The sequence below is a fragment of the Piliocolobus tephrosceles genome, chromosome 15 (assembly GCF_002776525.5).
Source record: "Piliocolobus tephrosceles isolate RC106 chromosome 15, ASM277652v3, whole genome shotgun sequence".
NCBI lineage: Eukaryota > Metazoa > Chordata > Mammalia > Primates > Cercopithecidae > Piliocolobus > Piliocolobus tephrosceles.
This window is the reverse complement of record NC_045448.1, coordinates 44,961,045-44,981,064: the sequence shown is the minus strand read 5'-3', so window position 1 is coordinate 44,981,064 and position 20,020 is coordinate 44,961,045. Positions and strand designations below refer to the sequence as shown.

The 20,020-nt window shown below is 43.9% G+C and overlaps 1 protein-coding gene across 3 annotated transcripts in view; it reads right to left on the bottom strand.

Annotated features, from left to right (window-relative positions):
• CAMKMT (calmodulin-lysine N-methyltransferase) overlaps positions 1–20,020 on the bottom strand; it is a 416,779-nt gene that overhangs the window by 4,833 nt on the left and 391,926 nt on the right. For all 3 annotated transcript variants that reach the window (XM_023223811.2, XM_023223810.2, XM_023223812.2), the window contains 2 exons: positions 13,895–13,958; positions 1,445–1,576 (listed from right to left, as the gene is read on the bottom strand). In XM_023223811.2, coding sequence (XP_023079579.2) covers positions 1,445–1,576; positions 13,895–13,958 — 196 coding nt within the window. The remainder of the gene's footprint in view (positions 1–1,444; positions 1,577–13,894; positions 13,959–20,020) is intronic.

Below are 20,020 nucleotides of genomic sequence, written 5' to 3'. Positions count from 1 at the left end.
AGGGAGGAGACAGGGTATCAGGCACAATGCTGAACATCTTTGCTGGTGGAGAAACCCACGCCTTTGCTCTCCTGAGCTGTCACTGGGAAACTAAAAGCATTTGTTGTTCTAGGGGGAAAGTGAATGGCACGACATTGAAGCAGCTGTCAGCTGATCCTTGTAGTTCCAGCCTGACCCTGGAGAGAAAGCCACATTATTCCTTTGGGTGGAGGAGTCCAGGGAGCCAGGAGGGACCCTTTTCCTATCAGGTAAAGCCCCGCTTTTTTTAGGGGGAGGGGTTGAAAAGGGGAAAACATCATTCTAGGCCGGTAAGATCTGAATCACATACCATTCTGTTTTTATTTTCTGATTGTGAGCAACGGGCCTGACTCCACCAGCGAGAGGACGTGATTTAACTCTTTCAGTTCACAAAGCACCATTTTTCCCCAGAGACTAAATGGAACCTTAAAGATTCAAATAAATAAGTTCATTTCCAGAAAGTGAGAATTTCTTTCTCTTGCTTGGAAGATCAGATTAATTTTGCATATATTTTTCCAAAAGCCAACACACTTCTACATTATATTATAGTCCTGGGCAATAAAGGATGCTGTTCACATTGTCCCAGGAGAAAATTAAGGTCAGGCCTTTATTTTTCTGCAGTTACAACTTGTGAAATCATGACAAGTTAAAGTCTCTTGCCAAGGTCAGACTAGCTCAGTGAAGGGAGATATCCGTAAGGCACAAAATTACTGAAATAATACATGTTATACTAGTCACTGTGACATGTATTAGCAAACGTGAGAATCCTGAAAAGTTTTCAGTGAAATACTCGCCTCTCAGTGTCCTATATTGCTCTATACCTATAAATAATAAAAAGGCTGATAACATTGCTTTATGTAAGCAGGCTTAGAAATCACTCTCAGATAAGTGCTTTTGACCTAAATCTTGTAGTGCCTCGATCTGACATATAACCCCACAACTGTGAAATTCTGTATGAGATTTAACAGTCTCAAACTGCCAACTGACCCAGCTATAAAGCAAACAGAGATAAAGATTTACAGTCCAACATGATACAATTAGACATTTACCTTCTATTTATTTCAGTGCGGCTAAGCATTTAACCTACTTAAAAGCTGAAGGTTTTTCATTAAAATATAAATGCATGTTTATCATTCATTCTATGCCACCTCCCCTTGCATCCTACGAATTAGTCTATTATGAATGAAAAGATTAGTTTGTTTCAGAGAAAGAAGTAAACAGGAACGGTTTCTGTAAAATCCTTCTAGACATGCAAAGATAAAAGATGGCTTTACCACACAAAATAATCAGATACAAATAGCTGTTCAGAAGCAACACACCTAAGGAGTACTTTAATCAAATATTTAGGTTACCTGCCAAAAAGACCATGATCTCTTCAAAATGCAATGCGGATTAAAGTGTTATCTAACACAAGCAGAAAACTAACCTTGGAGTGGAAGTTTGAAATGTGTTCATCATAATTTTCATGTCTTTGGATAGAGAAACCAGCTTTTTCAGCTAGATTGCAAAACTGGTTTAAAGTATTCCCTCGGCGTGGAGCAAATACCATTGCTTTCCCCTAGAACAGTAAAAAAGAAATTCACACATTTTAAAACTGGAAGGTAACCAAACATAACAGACATTGGTCAAAGCATTTAATGTACTGCCCTCAAGTAGAAAAACTCGATTGTTCTTGAGATATCTACGCAGGATGGGCATTCACAATGAGAAAAATTTCCAGGAGAGATATATATCAAATAAGAAAAAAAAATAGATTTCACATCCAAATGGCCAGTTGCTGTGTTTTCTTTTTCAAATAATGCTTATAAAAAACAAAATGTGGTTGAAAGCTGGTGTTCTGAACAATATGCATTGTCTCAGGTCCCATGGGTTAAGCCATTGACTAGATTTTAGAATAACTGGTCCAGGGCAATGCCACTCACCTTGTGACTCCTTAGCACATGCCAACACTTCCCCAACACAGTCCCAGGGCATGTGACAACAGATGCTTACATCTGCTAGTTTATTGTGCCCTGAAAATTCAGTACCAAGAAATCCTTCATAGAGACAAGTAACCACAATTTCTCCTGGAGAGTTTTCACATTTCAGTCCTGCCCCTAGCCTTTTCTGTGACCACGCTGTCAGAGAGAGGCTCCAGGATCTTGGTTTCCAACTTTATTGAATCCTTCATAATGTCATCACTATAGCAAAGCAGTTCCTCATAGTATTCACAAGATTGCTTTTCAAAGAAAGTGGTATAATGAGGGTAAACAGGCTTTTCTAAATAATCCACACAATCTTATGTGATTGTTGCAGTGGGGAGAATGGGAGGACCTGAATAAAGTATGTACTGGATTTCAGAAGACCATCTGATACGAAACTTCACAATGACCATTTGCTAACTATTGGACGCACGTGGATTTTTCCCCCCTCTCAGATGTGTACAGGATGGCCAAACTTCAGAATCTTCTTTCTTTTTCTTTTTTTGTAAATAAAGATGGCTATATGCTTCTGTTACTCTCAAGGTTACACTTCACCTCTGTGAAATGCCTTTTTAGGTTTTGAGGGAATCATGAAACTATATCTGAGTTTCTTATGAAGGGTGGTTTATCATTCATACCAGCCAGCCATTTCTTGAGCACCTGGTAGTCAGACACTGGGCATTCACATAAATATTCTCTCCTTTAGTCTGTAAGCCACCCTATGTTGTAGGTATAGTGTAGTCAGACACTGGGCTAGGCATTCATATAAACATCATCTCCTTTAGAGTTTTTTTTTTTTTTTTTTTTTTTTTGGAGACAGAGTCCCACTCTGCCACCCAGGCTGGAGTGCAGTGACGCAATCTTGGCTCACTGGAACCTCTGCCTCCCGGGTTCAAATGATTCTCTTGCCTCAGCCTCCCGAGTAGCTGGAATTACAGGCACAGTCCACCATGCCTGGCTAATTTTTTTTTTTTTTTTGTATTTTTAGTAGAGATGGGGTTTCGCCATGTTGGCCAGGCTGGTGTCGAACTCCTGACCTCCGGTGGTCTGCCCACCTCGGCCTCCCAAAGTGCTGGGATTACAGGTGTGGGCCACCACGCCCAACCCTCCTTTAGTCTTTAAAACACCCTGTATTGTAGGTATTATCAACTCTGTCAGTGAATGATCAGAAGCCCCAGCACCAATACTCTCTCTACTACACTACATGTCTCCTTATTAGTAACAGTGACGACAATGATAATGATAGCTACCACTGTGCTAGGTGCTTCACAAGTCCTCCCTTTAATCCCCTCAACGATCTTCTCAACAACCCTGTACAGTAGACATTGCATTTTACAGATGACTTAACATGCAGTGAAGGGTTTGAAGAATATAAGGAGGAACCGTGGCAGAAAGGACTTTGGACTTAAGGGGAGTCTCCACCATTAAACAGCTGTGTCACCTCAGGACAATCCGAAAATCATCACAGAACTTTTGAGTTAGAGGGAACCTTGGAGATAATGTAGCCCAATCTCTCCATTTTGTAGATAAGAACCTTAACCCATCCTCGCCGAGCCACTGAGTTTTCTCATCCATCAAATGGGAAGAACAAAGCCTGCTCTGCCATTTTCCCCCCAACAAATTGTGAGGATCAAATGCAGGATGTGAAAATAATCAGAAAGATTACACTGATGTAAGATTAGAAAGCTCTACACCACCTAACAGTGCTCTAAAAATTCTATCAATCCTCTCTCCCTCTCCCCTTCGCCCTCACTTACCTGTAAGAAAATATGTGGCTACACTGTCCTGGGCATCAAGTGTGTTTTTATACTGTGTTTACATCGGCCTGTACACACGCAGGCACATAATTATAGCAGCACCAATCATGCCACTACACTTAAGGTTCTGTCAGCTTTTTCAATATTAATTGCTATTTTCAGGCAGTTTTCAAACTTAGCAGCAAAAATTCATTTTTATGTGAAACTAGATATAATACACGGTCTCAGCAGGACAGCAGAAGTCTCCATTAGAAAAAAAAACAACAACAACAGGGAATGCTGGTAGGTCATTTTAGTCATTTCAAAGAGCTGGTTGCCATTCTGGATTTTTGAATAATGGAAGCTGTTTTATTTAAAAGTCACCTGCAAAAAATGGTCTCACAGTAACACCCGAAGAGTCGGTTTTTAACAGCTATTGTCTAAGCTGCATATCATCATGTTCACAAGGCTACAGGGTTCTAGGTTGGGCTGATCCTTGCATTGACAAAGCAATGCATCTCCACATGCCTTGGTTGGGGTGAGCTGTAAGGGACAGCAGCTAAGCATGTGACAGCACTCTCTGCCTAAACATCCCTTTCCTCCTTCAGCTCTCAGTTTACCTGTCCTTCCCTAACCACCCTGTCCAGAATGCAGTCCCTGTCCCATCACTCTCCAGTCCCTCGCTGGGCTTTATTTTTGTTCTTAGCACTTATCACCAGGGACACACATTGTATCCTTGTTTGCTATTGCCCTGTCTTCTCTGGCTGGAATGCATACTCCATGACCACAGGATCTTCTAATGTTTTATTCACTACATTTTCTCAGTGCCTAGCACATAGTAAGCACTCAGTCAATATTTGATGAGACAATAAACTAAATCCAGAAGTTGAGTAATCTAAAAAATTTGAGATTTTGGGAATTCAAACGCCATGTTCTATTGCTTATTCATTTGAAAAGATTTTCCCAAGAAACTTTTACAGAGTCAGCTGCTATGATGGGGTTTTAGAGAGCAGCATTCTGTGCACAACACTGTACCCATGAGAAAGAGAAAGACTGGGCAGTAGTTTTAATCTCTTAACTACTCAGGAGTTTGTTTTCTTTTTCAGTTCATTGAATACAGACACCTTTAAGATGTGGATTAATAGTTAGGATGGAAAATAGCCCATCATCCATTCATTCACTGAGCCGTACTGAGTGCCAGCATCTCCCCCTCCCCATAATGAATGGTTTTAGAAGACCCCAGTATCCCCAGGGGAGAGAACACGTCACAGGTGGAACAGTACAATCAGAGGAATATGCTTTACAATTTCAGCTGCACAAATCAAAACAAGAAAAGGAATATGGATTTCAAATTAGCCCATCACTTTAGAAAAATTATTTTCAATTTGCCAAAGCACAACTTTCTAAGCATTCCATTGCAGAATTATTTTAAACTCAGAATGAATACTCAATTGAATGTAACACTTTGACTGATGAGCAGAAATTTCAGACAATTCATTTATTCCTGGAGAGAAGAGGGAGAAGTTCCACTAAACAACAGTGATACTGTTTACCTTGTGAGCTCAGTTGTTGTTATTTTGCTAGACTAATCTATACTTATATATTAAAGGGATTGTACTTCTGGGAAAAAAATCGGTATGCTGCAGATTTATTATAAAAGGAATATGCTATGCCAACAGAATGCATTAGGGGAGGGAGACCAAGGCAGAGGAAGCGCTGTTCTCACATTTAGTTTATTCCTTTTTCATTTCCAGGCAACCAATAATAATACCAATTCCATGTTTAAGCATATGCTTAGTTTCTATTTCTTCGCTGTCATTTATAAAGACAAGGTCTTGTTATGCTGCCCAAGGCTGCTCTTGAACTCTTGGTCTCAAGTGATCCTCCCACCTTGGTCCCCCAAAGTGTTGGGCTTACAGATGTGAGCCACTGTGTCCAGCCTATTTTCTATTTCTTTACCTGGTTTCTGAAATTCTGCCTTCACTTGCTTCCTCTCCTGGCATCTCTCTCAGTCTCCTTTTGTAGCTTCTCCTCTCTGACCTGTGTTTTTTTTTTTGTTGTTTTGTTTTTTGAGACGGAGTATTGCTCTGCCGCCCAGGCTGGAGTGCAGTGGCCGGATCTCAGCTCACTGCAAGCTCCGCCTCCCGGGTTCACGCCATTCTCCTGCCTCAGCCTCCCGAGTAGCTGGGACTACAGGCGCCCGCCACCTCGCCCGGCTAGTTTTTTTGTATTTTTTAGTAGAGACGGGGTTTCACCGTATTAGCCAGGATGGTCTCGATCTCCTGACCTCGTGATCCACCCGTCTCGGCCTCCCAAAGTGCTGGGATTACAGGCTTGAGCCACTGTCTTTTAATTGTTAGTGGTCCTCAGGGCTCTGCCTACTTTTTCATCATGTTCCATCTAATTCTAGGCAATTGTACTGATGTCCATGGCTTCAGCTATCACCTATACACCAATAACTTCTAAGTCTGTAACTATAGCTTTCACCACTGCCCAGGGCTCACACCTACATTTTCAAGTGCCTACTACATCTCTGCATGTGGGTATTCTGAAAATACCTTTAATCCATTTTGTCCAAAATAAAACTCAATATTCTTGACTGCTAACCCCTGCCCTTCCCAGGGCAGTACCCATCAAATGCAGCACACACATACACATACACTCAGATATGCAAGCTGAGTAACTCTTAGGTACCAAGCACTTCCGTATCTGTCACTTTCGAAATAAAGCTGGAAGCTTGGGAACCACGGCATTGCCCTTCGAGACCTCTCAGTGCCACATCCCCCTACCTGCATCACTGTCACTTGCTTCACTTGCTGCACGTAGTTCTCAAACTGTGTTCTGCATTGCTTCAGGGGTGGCCTAGAGGGATGAGGAAGACCAAGACAGAGGAAGTACCAGTCTCACATTTAGTTTAAAGCTGTATCATTTTTATCTGTTTTGTAATTGGGGTGCTGGCTAAAAAGTGTTGACCAAAGCATTCTGCCATTTAAACAGGGTTTGAAAACCTTGACTTGGCCGAGCGCGGTGGCTCAAGCCTGTAATCCCAGCACTTTGGGAGGCCGAGACGGGCGGATCACGAGGTCAGGAGATCGAGACCATCCTGGCTAACACGGTGAAACCCCATCTCTACTAAAAAAAAAAATGCAAAAAACTAGCCGGGTGAGATGGTGGGCGCCTGTGGTCCCAGCTGCTTGGGAGGCTGAGGCAGGAGAATGGCGTGAACCTGGGAGGCGGAGCTTGCAGTGAGCTGAGATCCGGCCACTGCACTCCAGGCTGGGCGACAGAGCGAGACTCCGTCTCAAAAAAAAAAAAAAAAAAGAAAAAAGAAAACTTGACTTAGGTCCCACCTTCTTGGGATGGCAGACAAAGCCCCGCGTGACCTACCCCATGCCTTTATCGCAGCCTCATGTCCTGCCACTCCCTCATACACATCTTGGGCTCTAGTCTGGCCAACCTCATCACAGCCCCCATCTGTTCCTTTATGTATCCTGTGTGTTCAAACATGCACATGCTCCCCTGGTGGAATGCCTCTCTCACCTCCAGTTCTCTGTCTGCATGGTTAGTCTTCCTCATCCCTCAGCACCCAGGTTAGACTCCCTGCCCTTGTGATGCCTTTGCTGACTTCTCTGGCCTCCATACTCATACTGTGCCTCCTCCCCAGTTAGCCGCCTCCACTCCCTGTCCCCAAGGGTTGCCCACACCTCTGCTGTGCCAATCACACACCACCAGGTGATCGTCCCTTGCTTGTCTCTAGACTGTGAGCCCCTCCAGGGCAGGGTTAGGTCATATCTCAGTCTATGCCTGGCACAGTGACTGGCGTCGGAGAGGCACTCAATAAATGTTTGCTGAATGGAACTCTCAAGGAATATCCATTCAATGTCCTCTTCTCCATTTTCAGGTCTTCACTAACTCCTAAATGGATGATTCCAAGTGGATATTGACCCACACTGGACCTCTGAGGAGCTTCATTGCTTTCAAGCTCTCCTTTACTCCAATCTACCCTTTATGCTATGGGCAGAGTGATCTTTCTAGAAGGTACACCTGACCACATCACTGCTCAAAAACTTTCAATGGCTCTCCATTGACATACAGTAGAGCCTGGTCTCTTCATCACAGTATTCTTGGCCATTCATAACTCTTTTTTTTTTTTTTTTTGAGATGGAGTCTCGTTCTGTCACCCAGGCTGGAGTGCAGTGGTGAGATCTCCGCTCACTGCAAGCTCTGCCTTCTGGGTTCACGCCGTTCTCCTGTCTCAGCCTCCCGAGTAGCTGGGACTACAGGCGCCTGCCACCACACCTGGCTAATTTTTTGTATTTTTTAGTAGAGACGGGGTTTCACCGTGTTAACTAGGATGGTCTCGATGGCCATTCATAACTCTTTAATTTCATCTTCCTGCCCTTCCCCAACCCTAACCGCAAAACCACAGACACTCTTACACTCCAGCCAGAGCAAACTTCTTGTTGATCCCAAAACACATCATGATTTTTCTTACTCCACAGACTCAAAGTGCCCTTATTACTATTTAAGATCAAAGTCAGACACCACTGCTTCTAGGGAAACCTTCCTCAGGCAGTCACTCTTGGTGCTTTCTCCTGGTGCCTCTTTCCTGGCACCCACCATATTGTATTGTAATTCCTGGGAGTTCAGTGCTTCAATAGAATGAGTATCTCTCATTCTATTGAAGGTGTAAATTTGAAAGATTCACAAAACAAATAAAAATAGCACCGGGCTGTATTTTACATTGTCTGCTATAGTTCTACCTGTGTTTTTGTTACATCTTCACAACCAGACTGCAACGTCTTTGGGGGCAGAGATTCTACCTCATGTCTTGGTATTCTCTGCTAAGCACACAGTACTGTATATGCTGAACAGCATCTGGGTAGATATTAGAAAAGGACTTATCAGGGCTGGGCCCCTGCACTGAGGGTCTTAAAACCATCTGAGGACTCTCTATAAACTACAACCCTTGTGTCAAGGGCAAGCCTACAACCGTAGGAGCTAACTTCTCACCAAGAACTGATGAGGAGTTGCTGGGTCTCTGACTCAGTAAGCAGATAAGAACCCAAGTGTCTCAGCACCATTTCAGTTCACAGTACTGATCCCATATATACAAGGCAACCTCCTTGAAACAAGCAAACAAAGAGGTTTGTACAGAGGTGGGCAGAGATGTTAGATTTTTTTTTAAAAAAGATGAGAAAGTCTCTCAGCAAAAAGAACTTGGCTGGGCATAGTGGCTTATGCCTGTCATCCCAGCACTTTGGGAGGCCAAGGAGGATTGCTTGAGCCCAGGAGTTCAAGACCAGCCTGGGCAACATGATGAAAGTCCAACTCTAAAACAATACAAAAATTAGCCAGACATGGTGGTGCATGCCTGTAGTCCTAGCTATTTGAGAGGCTGAGGCAGGAGGATCACCTGAGTCTGGGAGTTCGTGGCTGCAGTAAGTGGTGATGGTGCCACTGCACTCCAGCCTGGGTGACCGAGTAAGACCCTGTCCCCCCACAAAAAATTGCTTTTCTAATATGAGAGTTTATGATTTACATTATAGCACACCTTGGATATAGGCAGGACTCTGGGAATCTGGTGGTCGGTTAGGGCCAATTTCTGAAGAAGGTTAAGTGAATTCTACAGTGATATTTCTGAATTCTTGACAGTTGGTTAGCAGTGGTAACAAGCTGGATTACTGTCAATATTCTGTCCTCTGGTTCTGAGTAAACTCACCCTGTCTGGTTGGCTTGGCTCCCCTCCCTGTACCCAAAGCCATTTCAGAGGAATATTAGTAGATACCATTTGTTGGTTGTCATTTCTGGACGAAAGTTCAACTTGCAGGCTGCTGTGCCTGTATTTTAAATTACATTTGGGTCCTCTGATACTGGACATTGCTGTTGTCATGGACTTTTAAGGAATACAATGACAGTGAGTCACCCTATCAATCATCAGTAACAAGAAGCCACTCACCAGAGGGAAAATTGGGTTGGGGGGGTGTTGGGGATTGCTTCTTGGAATGGATAAAATGTGCTGATTTCATTCCTTTTTCACACCTATTCTATTGTTTTCATCTATTAAGTTTGCTGGAGAGTCCCTTGTAGTGTTATGACAGGAGTTAACTATCTTTACAGTTTATTTACACCAGCAGCTTGAGGAAAGCCTGCATTTCAGGTGGTAACAAACATTCCCTGCTAAAATTTGGGGCCTCCTGTAAAGACTTTTCAGGCACAGGTGGCTGTTTGGTTGAGGATCTAAGCTCAGCCTGGGATGTGACATCACCCCTGGGCCAAGCGAGGAGCCCACCCAGGTGGCTAAGCTCTCTCTGGGGACCTCTTTTCATTCAGAGCTCCAGTATAGAAAATGAAAGGCAGGGAAACTCCCCCTCTCCATCTACTTTCTTTGCTTCTGGACCCTCTGACCCCAGACAACTGATTTGCTCAAGGTAGAAATCAACCATACTCCCCTAAATGGCAGAATTCATTTGTTCCCACAGCTTGACACTTGAACCTTCATTTTGTAGTTACTTCTGTCTTGCCAATGCAGAGTACTCTCCCCCACTTGGTGAGGACTCTCTGTAGTAAAGTGTCATCTTCGTCCAGGTAGACAATCCTCCCAGAACCAGTACAGGGCCTGCTACAGGTGCTCAGGATATATGTGCAGGGGAGACGCCGTGTGCCAATTATGTGCAGAAAGTCTCAAAGTCCAAGTCAAGAGAATCATGTCTTCCCCTCCCACCAGCATTTCTCCATGAAAATGCTTGGAAAAAGGCCCCCATAAGGCCGGGCATGGTGGCTTATGCCTGTAATCCCAGCACTTTGGGAGGCCAAGGGGGGCAGATCACGAGGTCAGGAGTTCAAGACCAGCCTGATCAACATGGTGAAACCGTCTCTACCAAAAATATAAAAATTAGCTAGGCGTGGTGGCGCATGTATGTAGTCCCAGCTACTCAGGAGGCTGAGGCAGGAGAATTGCTTAAACCCGAGAGGCGGAGGTTGCAATGAGCAGAGACTGCACCACTGCACTCCAACCTGGGCAACAGAGCAAGACTCCATCTAAACAAACAAACAAACAAAGGCCCCCATAGTCTGTATTTACCAAAGTAACCAGAGCTAACCTCGGATAGATACTCAGAGCCAATCATGTGCATTACAATGCATCGGCTTTTTCACTCCCCATTTTACAGATGGGAAACTGAGGCTTCCAGACATTAATTCAGTCAATGGCAGAGACCAGATTTGGGCCTAAGCTTTCTGCCTCCACAGCCCATGTATACCTTCTCTCTGCGAGGAGAATGTAGATTTCAGAGCTGATAGAACTCTATGAGAGCACGGGTGAACTCCCTCATTTTCCCTCTTTGGGGAGAATGAAGCAAGAGGTGATTCCAGGGCCTGTTAGGGCCACACTGGGCCTGGAACTCAGATGTCCCATCAGCCAAGCCAGTGTCCCCCTGGATAAACATCTCATGTGGATTAACCTTGATAAGTTCTACAGCAATAAAAGAGAAGCAGCTCCCCTTAAAGAGCACCTCCTGTAAGCCAGGCACAGACCAAGGATTTACACAGGTAAATATTTCACACCAGCCCACAAGGTGGGCATTAGTCTTGCCTCTTGACAGGTGAGGAAACTCAGGCTCAGAGAGGGAAGGTAGTTAATGTAGACTTGGGGTTTGTATGCAGATTTTTCTGACTCTTTCCATCCACCCGCTACACTAGACCTGCAGAAACCGGGGCCACACTATGAACTTGAAGCATTTGCTGGAAGTGCAGTGTTTGCATTTGCTGGAAGTGCACAGAGAACTTGCTGTATCTTGCACTGAATCATCAAGAATTCAGGGTCCACTATGTAGCCCCCCATGTTGTTTCTCTGTGGGCTTCTTGTGACACCTTCAGCCTCTGGGCCACAAAACCATGGTAGAGTTGTCTGGGCTCAAGAGAACACTAAAACCAGCTCTAATTGTAATGGAATAAAACCTTGACCATTTTCTTAGTCTTGGACTATATACTCAGCAGCGGGAGGTCCTCCAGAAGCCAAACAGCCAGCCCTGAAAGCTAAAAAGAAAAGTCCAGTTGTCCTCTGGTTACTCCCATGCTCCTATCCTCCTAGCCCATCAGCACAGGATGTGGGACTGGGCTCTTCACTGGCAAGCCCACATGATCCTCTGGGGTCCATCTGGGTGGAGGCTCAGGGAGGACACGTGCTCACCTCCCCAGACCTCTTGATGGGGATGAGGTTCCTGGGTGGTAATTTTGGTAAGTCCAGGTGCCATCCACAACTGGGATTTCCCCTCTGATGGTGGGCTCCTTACATTTTAGGCTAGAATAACTTGCAGCCTTGGGTATCAGCCATTCCAAGAGAGGCCTAAGTGAGGCCCCCCCCACTGCCATTCTAATGCTACAGGTTAGTGTGAGCCCCTCTGACTTGGCCTCATTGTTCCTCACATAGCAGGAATAAGTGCCACCTCCCCTAGGGCCCTGCCCCAACCTTCTCTAGGCTAAGGGTATCAGCTGTCAGTAGGAGGGCTGCTGTCCTTGCTCAGAGGGGGCTGCCGTGTGTGGCCACACTTCAGACAGAGGGAGTGTGTTCAGGGTTTATTAGAGGGTACAGAAGAGCTGCTGGATTCCAGTCCAATCTGCGTTTAGATCTATTCATAGCTTAGGCACTTCTCTATTGTAAATCATGTGAATGATTTACAGTGGATCCTAGGTAAATCATGCAAATCTGCTGCAAAATGGAGTATTTGCCACAAATGGGCTTTGAAGGGATATTGGTGATGAGCGAAGTACTGTTTGTGCAGTGTGAGATCCGGAGTCCTTGAAAGCATTATATTTATGTATGATACATTTTCATAGAGGCCTTCATATTCAAGAACCTTGAGCCGTCCCTGAAAATCCTGGTCTTGCAAATGCCCAGAAGAATCACCCAAGGCCAACAGGGGTGGGGGGATGCAGACACCCAAAATTCCTTCTTTGGTCCTCAACTTGGGTGGCCATGCAGTGGCCATCAATAGCTTGGAACATGCCCCTTCCTTGCCTCAAGATCTGCTGCCCATTTCACAGGGGGAACTGAGGAAGCCAATTAAACTGGACTGACTACCACTTAGGAAGCTATGGCTACTCCTCCAAGAGACCTATTTTAAGTTTCTGAGGTACATAGAGATAGCAAAATAAAAAGCAACAGTGTACAGCAAAGGATGATTATCAGATTGCTCTGGGAACCACTGAAGGTTACGATAAAGATATAAAAGAAAGGTTGAAAGGTATTGGTCTGTAAGTCTCACTGAGTCAGAAGACTAGAGCGGACCTTTAAAAAAAATACTTTAGAAACACACACACACTTCAGTGTTCTCAGATAAATATGCATTCCTATCTTCCACTATATTAATACTGTTAACTTATTTTAAATTCCATAGCACAGCAAGAGTCTTACATAGTTATAAGGTTTTGTTGTTTTTTTTTTTTTAATGCATGAGCTTTAAACTCGTTTTCTTACTTTAAATAGATGTATATTAACTCTCCGTTTAGGCTGCAGGACCTCCCAGCTTAGTTTAACAGTCCAACAAAATAAGAGTGGATACAAACTCTGTAATTTACTCACAGGCATAAATGGATATATAAATGTAAAAATGTGCACAATCTTTTATGCCATGCTTGGTTTCATTGTGACCTAATGTTTATAATATGTAAATAATGGCTTCCTTTTAAAGCAAAGAACTATTAATATACAGACTCATCTGAAGTCCTTTTCTTTAATATAAACAGAAATAAAAAGAAAAAAGTATTCTTTTGCAATAAATAAATAACCAACGAGAACGGTTTCCATTGAAGGAATTAAAAATGACAGCAGTCAACAGAAAACTTTCAATATCATACTTCAACTTTAATATGAAGATATTGTTATCAAAGGAAAAGACTCAAGAAATTCTTTGATAAAAATAATCTCACACTATCTTTGAAGCGGTTGCATTTATTTTACTACCCACTGTGTTTCTTATCAGAAGGCCAAGGGTACAAAGTTTCCTAGTTATGATTAGGAAAGAATCTAATAGATCAGAAGACCCAATTGAAGTTGGACATAATAAGTATTAAAGTATTACATGACATTAATCCTGCCATTCCATTACTCTCTCCATCTTTGTGCACAGACTAATTATTCTGTAGCCAGTGTTCAGGAGAAAATAGAAACATACTTACCCTGGGCTGGAGTAATCTCTTTATTGCATCAACAAGGCTGGCTCTGTACTGGTCCAGAAACAGGCTGACATTGAGAAGAGAGCAGAATCCAGATTAAACTGGGTTTTCAAGTCTAATGATACTAATGGAGATAAGTACAAGGCTAATTACACATGTTTACCCAACGCTAAAAGAGAAATTGTTTCCTACCATTCAAGGGTCTCACTGGAGGGGGTGGGAGGGGAGAAGATATTGTGGTCAGTGTTATCCAACTAAAGCCAAGTTGTCAACAGCAGTGGGCCAGGATTCACACATGATTGGGCCATGTGTTAATGTTACAGGGACAATTTCCAAACTGCTGTTTGGGATAGCCATCTGGTTGAGATGAAGCACTCTGGCCACTTACTGTCATTAGAGCCTAGTCTCCCTTAGACCTGGGCCCTCTGCCCACCAAGGGTGCTGTGTGGCTGCCCTCAGACAACAAACCACCAGCCCTATGACACCCAAACCATGAAATATATCTCAAGAGGTAACAGAGTTTAGTGACTAGAAACAGCACTGAGGTTAGACTCAACCTTTGACTTAGGAGTGAACAGCTACAAAAACAAAGAATAAACTCAGACAATATATCACAGAGACCAAGGCAAGTCTGGATTTTCCTCTCTGGGCCTCCACATTGATTTTTCGTTTTTTTCTTTTCTTTCTTTCTTTTTTCTTTTTCTTTGAGACAGGATTTTGCACTGTCATCCAGTTACTGCAGCCTCGAATGCCAGGGCTCAAGCAATCCTCCCACCCCAGCCTCCCAAGTAGCTGGGACTACAGGTGTGCACCACCGTGCCCGGCTAGTTCTTTTTTTTTTCTTTTTTTGTAGAGACAGGGTCTCACTCTGTTGCCAGGGCTGGTCTTGAACTACTGGGCTCAAGCAATCTTCCTGCCTCAACCTCCCAAAGTGCGGGGATTACAGGCACGTGCCACTGTACCCAACCCAGGTTAATGTTTTTATAGTTCACTTTGATTTTTCATTTTCCATCCCTGATCTTAAGAGAATTTCTGTTCACGCAGATCTGCCTGTCACCCCTTTGCTTGGGTCAGTCTGACTTTGTCTTCACCAGTTATTATCTTGGAAGCTTGGGACACAGTTTCCTTATCTGAAATTGCATGTCCTAGACCTTTGAGTTTGGGTTGCTTGGTAGTAGGTGGCAAGTTACTTAACTTGGCCATACCTAATGCTATGGTCTGAGTGTTTCCCCCAAATTCATGTGCTGGAAACTTAATCCCCAATGCAACAGTATTGAGAGGCAGGGAGTTTGGCTCCTTTTCCCCCTTCTGCCTTCTGCCATGTGAGGACACTCGTTCCTCTTCTCCAGAGGATGCAGCATTCTAGGTGCCATCTTGGCAGAAGAGACCAAATGCTCACCAGACACCAAACCTGCCAGTGCCTTGATCTTGGATTTACCAGCCTTCAGAACTGTGAGAAGTACATTTCTGTTCTTTATCAATTACCCCATTTGTGGTATTCTGTCATAGCAGCAGAAAATGGATGAAGACAGCTGGATATTTATTAAAATCAAGGAAAGGATTCTGTGGGTGGGGTTGGGGTGGGGACAGGTGAAAGCATTTAGTGCCAAAGGCACGCAGAACAGAGCTGGCTGCCAAACACCAAGGGAGCTGTCCAGCCTCTGCAGAAGGGCTCCTGGGCATTGCTAGAGCACTCTGTCAAGAGAAAGCAAAGCTGCTAGAGGCTGCCAATGATAGCTATTGATAGGGACTTTTTTTCTGAACCCCATATTGGGATACATGATCTGATATTATGTGGGTGCAAAAGTAATTGCGGTTTTTGCCATACCTTTGGCAAAAACCGCAATTACTTTTGCACCAACATAGTAACTATGAACTGAGGTCATGATAACCGAGATTAGAAAGTACAGCTGAATCTTTGAAATCTGAACAGTACTGGAATATCCAGGATGCCGAAACCATGGGGCCCGAATTGTATATACAACACCGAAAAGCAGTGATACTGTTTGTATGTCTGTCCCCTCCAAATCTCATGTTGAAATGTGATCCCCAATGTTGGAGGTGGGGCCTAGTGGGAGGTATTGGGTCATGGGGGTGGATCCTTCATCCATGTCTTAGTGAACTCCCCGTGGTAATGAGCTCACGTGAGATCTGGTTGGTTGAAAGAGCCTCTCCTGTTTCTCTCTAGTGCTCCTTCTCTCTCACCATGTGACTGCCTGCTTCCCCTGTGCCTTCTGCCATAAGGAAACTTCCTGAAGCAGAAGCAGATGCCAGCAATATGCTTCCTGTACAGACTGCAGAACCATGAGCCAATTAAATCTCATTTCTTTATAAATTACCTAGCCTCAGGTGTACCTTTGTAGCAGTGCAAAATGGACTAATACAAGCAGTAAAGAGGTAAGGAAGAAGGGGGCACTATGCCTGTCCTTATGGAGGTTACAGTATAAAAGGGAGGTGAGCCAGGCACAAGGACATACGTTAAATACAAATGGCAGAAACACACACGTTTTAATAACAAAACAGTTAATAATCACTGAGCTGAGTACTAGGTAACAGATATCTTCTAAGAGCTTTTCATAGTTCATTTAATCCTCACATCAATCCTACGAGGTAGTTTTTACTGTTAGCATTATTATTATTGTACACATTTTACAGCTAAGGAAACAGAGGCATAGAGAGGTTTGGAGTCACACAGCTACTAATCGGCAGGGCTGGGATTCAACTCTGTACCATATTGACTTCAGAGTCTGTGCTCTGAGCCACTGCTCGGTACCGTCTCTCACATCTAACTGTAATTACTCCTGAGCATGAAATAATGCACAGAAGAGAGCACTGACCAGTTTAGGCAAAAGGCGGAGGTCATCAGATGACTAGTTAGGCAGGATTGGTCAAGAAAGCCATCCCTGTTTACTTGCATCCATAGTGATGTCTACTCTTTCCAAGCTCAGTACAAGGAGAGCATTTGGAAGTTCTCCCAGGTTCCTGCATTTCATTGTTGTCCTCTCATCCAGCTGCTGTGCTTCTTGAAGGCAGACAGCATCTGTGTTTCTTTCTTGTTTTTTCTTTTGGAGACTGAGTCTCACTCTGTTGCCCATGCTGGAGTGTGCAGTGCCGTGATCTCAACTCACTGCAACCTCTACCTCCTGGGTTCAAGCGATTCTCCTGCCTTAGCCTCCCACATAGCTGGGATTACAGACATGTGCCACCATCCCCAGCTAATTTTTGTTTTTTAGTAGAGACAGGATTTCACCATGTCGGCCAGGTTGGTCTCAAACTCCTGACCTCAGGTGATCTGCCGACCTTGGTCTCCCAAATTGTTGGGATTACAGGCGTGAGCCACCGCACCCGGCCTCATCTCTGCATTTCTTTGCCTCTCTCACAACATTTGGAAAAGAGCTGAGGACATAGTAGATGAAAAGGTTGATTCCTGGGGAAGAAGAGCCGTGCTGTAGAGGTAGTCATTATGGTGACAGTGTATGGCTTGAGAAGTGTATGAGACATACATCTCCAGCTTTACAGCCATCAGTTCTAGGCTGTGTCTTTTGCAAAACAATAAATAAAGGACTGTTTTCTACTTAATAAAAATAGACAATTATGTCTTTTTAAAAAGCAGGGACAGCAGGCCGGGCATGGTGGCTCACGCCTATAATCCCAGCACTTTGGGAGACTGAGGGGGGTGGATCATCTGAGGTCAGGAGTTCAAGACCAGCCTGACCAACATAGTGAAATCCCGTCTCTACTAAAAATACAAAAATTAGCCGGGCATGGTGGCATGTGCCTGTAATCCCAGCTACTTGGGCGGCTGAGGCAGGAGAGTCGCTTGAACTTGGGAGGCGGAGGAGGAGGCTTCTGTGAGCCGAGATCACACCATTGCACTCTAGCCTGGGTGACAGAGTGAGACTTTGTCTCAAGAGAGACCAAAAAAAAAAAAAAAAAAAGGCAGGGACAGCAAAACTACGTTTGAAACCTCTGAACTCAGAACACCATTTCAAATGCATTTGTTTGGAAAGTAATGTGGAAAACTGTTCCATTCACAACTTGAATTTCTTCTCTAACAGTGGGTCCCTTACCTTAAGCTAGAACACTCAGCAACCTTGTGCATCAGCCATCTCCATGAGGGGCCTAAGCAAGGCCCCCTACTCCCATTTCTAACGCTGCAGGGCAGTCCCCTCTGATTTGGCCTCCTGTCTCTTCACACAGCAGCAGTAAGTACCATCTACTCTAGGGCCCTGCATCATTCTTTTTAGCTAAGGGTGAGTATCAGCTGTCAGTGGGAGGCCTGCTGTCCTCAATCAGAGGGGACTGCTGTGTGGAGCTATACTTCAGACAAGGGAGGAGCTTGGTTCAGGGTTTTAAAGAGCTCTGGCTTTGATGTTACTGCCATGTGACTTTGGGCAGGTCACTTCATGTGAAGCCTGTTTCCTTGTCAGTAAGCACCCACCTATATGACTATGTGGACATGAAATTAATAAGATATGTTAGTTGATAAATATTTGTTGAGCATCTACTATATACTAAGGGCAAATTTAGGCACTGGGGATTAGCTACGAATAAGACAGAGTTCCCATCCTCAAGGACCTTCCATTCTGTCTTCATTTTGCTTTACTATTAATAGTTCCAGCACAGCATACACACAGAAGGTGCTCAATACATGGTTACTTGTGGACTGACTGGCAGATCATCACAGTCCTTGGAATCGAGGAGCTTATGTAGGGTGTTAGTTTCAATGTCCCTAAAGTGGGTGGCACATACTCCTTTGAACTGATATTGTCAAGGATGAATCCACTTTCAGGTAGGATGTTTCATCAGACTAGGTTCTCTTCCAATTTGATGATTATCTCCTCTGAGGAGAGCAGCTTATAAGAAGTTTCCAAAAAGTCATTGCTTGAGTTTCTTTGGTTACCACAGGTTCCATGGAAGGTTCTTCTATGGAAGGTCGCTTTGAGCAATGGAAAAATAATCCTCAGATGGGCTAGAAACCATGTCCAGAATGGAACCGCATCCCATTCCATCCATCACTCAGGATGACCTGAGTATCACCCATGGAAAGACTTTACCTTTCCTAAAACTACATTCTTAAATCTTGGAGCACAGAATGTATGTAAATTAAGTGCTACACAAATTTGCCATTAAGTCATATTAAACAGTGATTAATAACCATTAAGAATTAATGAGAAATGAATCAAACTATAAGTAAGTCTTTAAAATGTTCACTCTTCAGGACTCTCTATTTTATTCCTTAGTGAGGTAATAATATCTTGAGGTTGCTTTTTTTTTTTTGAGACGTAGTCTCGCTTTGCTGCCCAGGCTGGAGTGCAGTGGTGCGATCTCAGCTCACTGCAAGCTCCACCTCCCCGGTTCTGTAGGAAATATCTCTGTAGGATTATGGCTGTAGGAAAATATCTCTGTAGGAAAATACCCAGGCCTACGGGAAACCTGGCTGGTTGGGACATGCAGCATTTAAGCAAAGGACCACACTCGGTTTATATCTGTGCATCCTAAAACTGGTAAGATTGTTAGAAAAAAAAAATAAACAGCACCTTAAGAATTTAGCTTCAAGGCCAGGCGCGGTGGCTCAAGCCTGTAATCCCAGCACTTTGGGAGGCCGAGTCAGGCGGATCACGAGGTCAGGAGATCGAGACCATCCTGGCTAACACAGTGAAACTCCGTCTCTACTAAAAAAAAAAATAATAAATGCAAAAAACTAGCCGGGCGAGGTGGCGGGCACCTGTAGTCCCAACTACTTGGGAGGCTGAGGCAGGAGAATGGCGTAAACCCGGGAGGCGGAGCTTGCAGTGAGCTGAGATCCAGCCACTGCACTCCAGCCTGGGCGACAGAGCGAGACTCCGTCTCAACAACAACAAAAAAAAAAAAAAAAAAAAGAAAGAATTTAGCTTCAAACATACCCTTACAAAGTGCTATTTCTCCTTAAAGTTGGTCAGGGTGACAAAGATGTTAACATCACAGCTTAACACACGGCACACATTCCAAACACAGTTATTTGAAAGGTAATGCTGTCTACTCCAACTCTCCAAATCAAATTTCTCAAATTAATTCTTTGTAGTTCCCTAATAGATCTTTATTCCAAGTAAGCTCACTTGCTACTTAGCTCTGATGCAGAATTTATAA